The sequence below is a fragment of the Diadema antillarum genome, unplaced genomic scaffold (genome assembly GCF_040938485.1).
Source record: "Diadema antillarum isolate AM-2024a unplaced genomic scaffold, OU_Dant_1.0 scf00000101, whole genome shotgun sequence".
Lineage (NCBI taxonomy): Eukaryota > Metazoa > Echinodermata > Echinoidea > Diadematoida > Diadematidae > Diadema > Diadema antillarum.
In genome coordinates, this window is record NW_027270990.1 from 1,517,932 (window position 1) to 1,525,849 (window position 7,918).

The 7,918-nt window shown below is 40.1% G+C and overlaps 1 protein-coding gene across 1 annotated transcript; it reads right to left on the reverse strand.

The window, feature by feature from the left end:
- Positions 1 to 6,312: 6,312 nt before the first annotated feature.
- Positions 6,313 to 7,500, reverse strand: LOC139718914 (beta-1,3-galactosyltransferase 5-like). Its single transcript, XM_071630363.1, has one exon. The coding sequence runs from the start codon at positions 7,498 to 7,500 to the stop codon at positions 6,313 to 6,315; it is 1,188 nt and encodes a 395-aa protein (XP_071486464.1).
- Between the last annotated feature and the right edge of the window lie 418 nt (positions 7,501 to 7,918).

Genomic DNA, 7,918 nt, shown 5'->3' on the forward strand with positions numbered 1-7,918 from the left:
ATGACCACTAAAATGAAGTACAGTACTTCGAGGAGCTACTGTTGGATTTACGGTCCCCTTGTGCCTGTGAACTTATTCTTGAACTGTCCGTGAAAGTTTTAAAAGTTGTTGTATACTGAATAAATATAAAGATATTACGGTGTTCGTGCCTTTTTTTTTTTGTATCTTCTCTATTGCAATGATTCTGCTGAAATCGACCAAAACGAGAAATCACTCAAAATCTTATACAAACTGTAGGATTTTATCACTGTGACATTGTGAATCGCCAAGTTAGTGGTAATGTCGAGTCCAAAATGCCTTTGATAAATCATCAAACAGGAATCTTCTTCGAACATGTAGAACATCCTATATGAACACGTTACATTTCTCATTACAACATTGGAATGAGAACGTTTTTGCTATCCTCACTGTCAAAGCTGTATTATCAACATCATCACTACCGCCTTCTCGACATCATCCATGTCGCGCCCTTCGTTATCCCACCATGGAATATCATCAGAATCATCATCATTGTCATCGTCGTCGTCGTCGTCATCATCATCATCATCATTACATTCATCATCATCACCATCATCATCATCATCATCCTCTTGATCATTGTTACTTGTCTATAATGCAGTACTATTATCCAGGGCAAGTGCAGGCGGCAGAGAATTTACGGTCTAACTTTTTGGGAGGGAGTCAAATGGCAGCAAACTATCCCTCTGTTCCCATAAAGTCGGTCCCCTCGCTTTGAAACAAAAAACAAAACAAAACAACAAAACAACAACAACAACAAAAACAACAACAACAAAAACACACACACAAACACACACACACACACACACACACACACAAAAAAAAAAAACGTAGCGCCGAAATCAGTCGATTGGCTCCGCCGGAACGAATATACCGCACAATAGGCAGTACGCAGAAACGTTCCGCAACCGCCGATCCTATCCGGGTTTGTGCGAGTAGGCCTCATTAAAAACAAAATGATATCTGCTTATTGTGGATGCCTAGCTATACCAAACCAAAGAAATCGAAGCAAGCTATTTCTTCATTTCTTCAATAATATTAATGACAAACCTAGGTTTACGTTCTGATAATGTCCCTTTAACTGAATTATATTATAGCCTCGTACTTAAATTGCGCTCGAATAGTGACGCGAAGAAATAAGTTAGTGTACAATGTATTAGCTAAATTGCATGCACAGTTATTGCACACATATGTACGAGTCGATCATCTGGAACTGTTGCACAGACAGTATGATGCGATTAGTCTTTATTTAGATAAAACCTCAAAGAATAGTTCAGCGAAAAAGCATGATGATACTGTAGTTATACATTTATAAGAGACTGCTTAAAGTTGGAAGGAAAAGAGAGGGAGGTTTTTGCTTGTAGAGTACAGCGTGGATACACAGGCTTTTTCAATGAGCTTTGTTCTGATAACAAAATGATTGTACAGCTGTACTTCAAAAAAAAAATGCTGCTTAGTCTGCAAACAAATTGTTAATGTGTATGCAGGGGACTAAAATGGAGCTATACATGTGGATTTAAAGCTGTTATAACTCGAGATGAATAACATTTTCCTTTGTATCCTTTTCTCCTTATTTTTCTCCTTCGCACTCTCAATCTCTTCTTTATTTTTTATTTTTAATTCTATGTTTTTTCTCCGTTAGCCCACAGCTTTTACACTTTTTACTTTTTATTTATATAGTTTCCATTTTGGGGTACATTAAACCATATTTCTGTCTGTTTCCTGTCAATTCATGTTACAGGTAGTTTACTAGCTGTTTTTTGTTTTCATTTTCTTATCTCTTTCAATTTCTGTCTATCCCCTTGCCACTATTGGCTTCACATCTTTCACATGTGCATGTAATATGTTTTCCATTTAAAAAAAATGCATAAACATGTACATATGAAACTTAATGTGTACGAAGAGAAAATGTAACTTTTTTGTGGAACACCAGATTTTGGACACAGGTGCACTGTTTGGATATTCAAGTTGGGGTATTATTAGAAGTCAAAAAATTACGTGAGTTTTTGATACTCCATATTTTGCATGCACTCTACTTTCTTTAAACAGAAGGTCTGTTTTGGAGCCGCAGTCACTATCATGAAAAGGGAAGGCATTCAGGATTAAATGGATGGACAGTATTGACTGAGATGGGGGTTCAGGTTTCCAACTAAACAAAAAATCAACGAATAAATAATAAGAAACCTGCAATGTAAAAGAGCATTCAATTCTTTTAGGAATTCAGAGTTCATTTGATACAAATTCGTTGCTTCAAATTGCTGATATATATGCATAAACAAAGAGGCCCCAACTAAAGGATGGACCCACCTTATCTGCCCACTACACATGTATTTTTTTTTTTTCAGTACAAACCGATTTTGTATAATGTACTTTGAATTTCTCTTAGAATCGTACATGCTCTCTAATATTTCATATAGTCCAAGAGCATTAGGTCAAAATAAGATTAAACCCGGACATTTCTGGTTACAACCTGATTTGTTTTTTTTTCAGGATATGTCCAGAAATATGTGTAGAATAACATACTTAAAGTCCTCATAAATCCTCCTTGAGCGTTTTCTGCAATCCAAGATGGCGTCCAAAATGGCCGGCATTTCCTAAAAATTCTTCTAATTTTTCAACCAGGGAACCCAAATGCAAAATTTAAATGTCTAAATATATGAAGAGTTTGTTCGCAAAAACCGATAAGTCCATTTTAATAATAATTTCGATTAATTAATAATAATAATTTCTTGTGGTACTAGATCTTAGTACATAGCAGTCATCAGTATCACACAACTTTGAATGACTGTGTTATTTTTGTATTGTGTATCTTGTATTGTGTCAGATCTCTTCCTCCCTCCCCTTCCCCTCCCTACCCCCTCTCTCTACCTCTCTCCTCTACCCCCCCCCCAACTCTGCCTTGCTACAATTTCTTTTCTTAATATTATGTTCTTGTCACTAGGGTATTCTTAGTACATAGCAGTCAGTCATCAGTATCACACAACTTTGAATGACTGTGTTATTCTAATGTATTTCTTTGTTTTGGCTACCACTGAAACAGCTCAAAATACATAAAGTTAGTCTGTTTGACAAAACAAAGTCTTATCAAGTACTTTGTAGGCTATAAGATGATGATGACACCCCCATAATCAAGGATAACTGCCTGGATCTATGTATTCATCTTAGGAAGAACTGATCAAAACTGCAAGATTTATTAAAAAAAAAACCTAAAGGGCATGATTTTCCAAAAGTGTCCCTTTTAGAAGCTTTCTAATCCTTGAATGTGTAATTTCTCATATGATGAAGGGGAAAATATCATAAAAAACACATTTATGATGTTTAAAAGTCAAATAAGAAATATGACCTCCACTATAGGGAGAAAAAAGGGAATCGCTTTATACAGTCCGGTTCTCAAATTGACAACTTTGTTCGACTGGCTGGTCCACAGATATTTCTGTGGGCTGGTCAGAGAGATTTAGAGAAGTTCATTGGTTGTGGAGGGATACTGGAAGAGTACATTTTACTGAAGGGGTGTTTCCCCATTACCACTTTGTATACATTGTACGGTAAAGACCCGGATCGAATCGGCGGTGGGGGATTGTATCGGCGCGGCGGTGAGGCAAAAATCCCGCCGATTGGATCCGGGGGGTAAGATATACTGGCCAAATTCCGCCGATTCGTGTCGGCGGAACATATCTACTGGCCGGAACGGATAGCCTGTGACACCGTCCTTTTTATCAGCACCAGAATTTATATCTCCATTGCTCAACTCATGTTTGCCAACAACATGCAATGCACATTATATTCAGGCATTTCTCGACCATCAATCTTAGTAAGCTTAATCATCATCATCATCATCATCATCATCACAACCGTTGTCATGGTAATCGCTGTGTACTGGAACATGTTGGATCCTTTGCGACGTCTATACGGAAAACTGAGAATTCCGAACGAGACGGATTAAGCGTTCTGTGCTCTTATGATCACCATCACCATTACCATCATCACCATCATCATCACCACCATTGTTACCGTCGTCAACAATTCGTCCCCTTTGTTATTTCTTACAACCGTCATCTTGAACGCAAGTGAAGGAAACTTTTCCCACAACATTTATTTCGTGCATTTTTCCCTCCTTTATTTCAAGGTAGGCCTATACTGACATTTCCTATAGACGTGATCGATCCAAACACCACTGAAAAAAAGCCTCTTATCTTGACCCTGAACGGCTGACTTCCCCAGGCCTAAAAAACCCCCCACAAAACAAAACAAAACAAAACAAAAACCAAAACAAAGCAAACAAACAAACCAACAAACACAAAACAAAACAATGCAATTAATCGTCCGTTACAAATATTTTTTTTTCTGTGCACACGTAGGCCTATAATAGTCTTTTATTGTGCAACCAGTTGATATATATATATATTACGTTATCACTTCAACGCAAAATCAGCGCATGAAGAGCAAATTTAAAATACATACAGAGAACCGGCTTGTTGTTGTTGTTGTTGTTGTCGTTGATAAGTGTTGGTGTCCTTGCTAAGCAATGATTTTCTAGTTTAAGGAAGAAACGTCTTGATAATAATGAGCATTTAGAGGGGAACACGATATCCTGCCCTCGTAATGTAAGCATAATGCTCATATGAGTCACCTAATCGCACTGTTAGATGTAGCTTTGAAAGCTAATTTTGCTTTGCTAAGATCTAGGGCGTTTTATAAAGATTGATTGTAAGAGTGATCGTAAGGCCGATCTTTATGATACAGGTGCATTATCAGGATTGACCTTACGCTCCATTCATAGAGTTACGCGCACTAAATCGAGCGTAAGACCAATCCTAACTCTTTATGACACAGGCCTCTGGTTTAATATGTCCAAGTCTACGATGACACCTTACTAAGAATTGTCCCGATTGGAGCTTTCAGCCGTGTGTCGTCAGTTGCCTGGATGCCTTCAACAGTGCCAGATTCAGAGGAGGCGCACCGGTCGCGCGCCCCCTCTTTATTTTTTGCTAAAACAAAAGAAATAGAAAGAAAAATTGCTCGTGCGCCCCCTTCAATATTGTATAGGCGTCTCCTCTTTACGGCATTCCGGATCCGCCCTTGTTCAATGACCATCAACGGTGATACAAGAGAAAGAGTTTTCATTCTTCAAGTGAATGTATCCTACTGGCGTGGAGACTTTATGTAATATCATGCTTACTTGGTATGGGGTAATCCTACAAGACGGCACCCACGAGTCGTTTGGTTCACGAGTTCGACATTGGAAAGAAAAAAAATTCATGAGTCATACAGTCCACGAGTCATACAGCTCATGAGCTAGACCCTAGGCAAATAAGGCCTGTATTTGAGTAAGACAGTACCGTCAACACTAAGGCAAACAACGCACACGAGTCCGACACTGCGTACATTTAAGCCACGTGATGTCGTGAGTATCGGACTCGTGGACCTTGTTTGCCTAGTATCGTGCTCATGGGCTGTATGACTCGCTGGTGTCGAACTCGTGATGTGCATCCCTTTGTATATCACAGAATTATCATTATTATGTAATATATGACGAAAACTTATAAAAGTGACAACAATAATAGACTATAGTATATGATGAGAGAGAGGCCCTACACAAAGGTATGAGTGCTATGAAAAGGTGAGCCCAGCACCCCCCCCACAAGGCCCCCCCAGCCACCCCCCCCCCCACACACACAGAATTGTGAAGGAGTAGAAAAACTATCCGTATCTTAGATCAACAGTTCTTCCAACTTCCTACATGTAGCTTGTCAGTATGCGCATGATTAAATAGGGCCTGGGGAGGCAATGCTCATTCATTCGTATGCATAGGACAGGATAGCTCAGAAGGATGAAATTTGTTGTCATTATTGTTATTACTAGAATGGTTTATTTGGTAAAAACTTGCAAAATCGTAGCCCAAAGGCTAAAGTACATTGCAATCTTGTACAAATACCTCCAAACTATGATAGAGCACCTCGAGCTCTCAAAGATAACATTCACAAAGGATATCACACTCAAAATATGAATATTATTTCACACGCAAAAAAAAATCGCATTTTACCAATGATTTAATATTGCACAACATACTTCATTGTAAGAAAGACCAAATAATATTTTAAAGATATACTTAACAAAACATCAGAAAAAAAAAGAATCACTCGACCGATACTACATAGAAAGCAAATATTAAAAACTCTATTCATAAATTCATAAATTTGCGCAATAACAACGTTTATCAGAAGAATACGCAAACAACAACCTGCTTGCTAGTGACATTAGAGAACAAGATTGCTAACTCAATACAGTGGACCTTTAGTTTGACTCTTGAGTGAGCTTCCATAGTTTCATCATGTGCCGCGCGGGGAGACCTGTTCCTACGAGGCAGTTCTTCCTGAAAGTCTCCGTCTGGGAATCTTTTATCAGCCTACCGTCCGATACCGTGAACCGACTCCAAGAAAAGTGTTTGGTCCTTGTAATCGGGATTCCCAACTCTCGCATGCACATCGACACGAAAATGTCCTCCCAAGGGAAAAGAGGAGTGCTGACAGCGACGTCTAAAATCCTGGCGGCGACGTCTAATGACAAGAAGTAACCAGCTCCTCCCATGTAGTAAGGCTCGTAGTGGGTCAGATTATAGACGTGTTTCGGGGTGTAGTATTTCATTCTCTTGTCACGCATCACTTGCGCCCGACGACTCCTTGCTCCAGCGGTGAAGTCCTCAGAAGGGGATAGAAGCAAAAAGTTCGTTACTCTTTCCACATTCAAGATGACGTCATCGTCAACCTTCATCATGTAGATGGCATTCCTGCAAAATGATGTCACCCACTTCAAAGTCATTACTGTTTTTCTCGTTAGATTCAAGTACGTGTCCTGGAAAGCTTCTTGCACGATATCCCCGTAGAGGTCGGACTCCTCTTCGAGTTGGCTTTGCAAGGACTTGTCGTTGGTGGCGCCAAGCATAAACACAACTCTTACCATGGGGGCGCCCTCAGTCGAGACGGGCCACACCGACTGGTTGCCGTACGTGTGCCGCACGGCGTCTCGCCTCGCCCTGTTCGAGGGAGCCGAGTAGACCGCAATAACGAGTAAAATTTCCTCAGGGATGCTCCGCCTAACCAAACACGTATCGTCAGGGTTAATTATGTAGGGATACTCGTGTTTATCGATTTCCGATACCCAATCATCGATAGTGAACTCGGCAGTGACACCCTGCTCGCTATCAACTCCTAACCCAGCCGTATGTTCAGTTGCATTTGCTGGTTCTCGTTTTGTCTGTATGACGTAGGGCCCACCCTTGCGCAGCCCAGTCAAGTTCGAGTAAGATTGCTCGTTGACCGGTACGTGAGAGTTATGCCGCAGGATGACCTGCTCAAAACGCACCGCTTTGTTCTTGTATTCGTGTTGGAGGAGACTTTTCTTGGCTTGCCACACCAGAATTGGACAAGCCGTAGTGATGATGATGAGGCGAAGGAAATGTCTCAAGGTGCTTCTGGTTGCCATTTTCTCCTGCAGCCAGTGCAACCTCCCAAGACCATTGCTGCCACAAGCTGTCTCTCCGCAGCTGACAAAAATACAACGAAAAACAGAAACAATAAACAAATACAACTAAACAAAATCATAAAAACTAGGACCCACCTTTTGTTATGATTGCTGTGCTTTGGTCACGTTGGTTAGCCCAGCCATTTCAAAGCCAATCTTCGTCAAATAAATGCCCTCATTCTTGTGTGAAATAAGAGGTTGCTCATCATCTATCAAATAAGGTGAATACCCATCTTGACCAACTCACTCATCGAGAACAATTATGTGACCGTGCACCGCAAAACAAACAAAAAGTCGCACCCCTTGATTTTAAGTGAGGACTCGAAAAGGTGAAATGGTTCAACCAAGTCAATCTTGAGTTTTTCATATTTTCTGAAAG

Excerpts from the sequence above, each read along its gene's own strand:
- LOC139718914 (XM_071630363.1), bottom strand. The coding sequence starts at position 7,500 with ATGGCAACCAGAAGCACCTTGAGACATTTCCTTCGCCTCATCATCATC.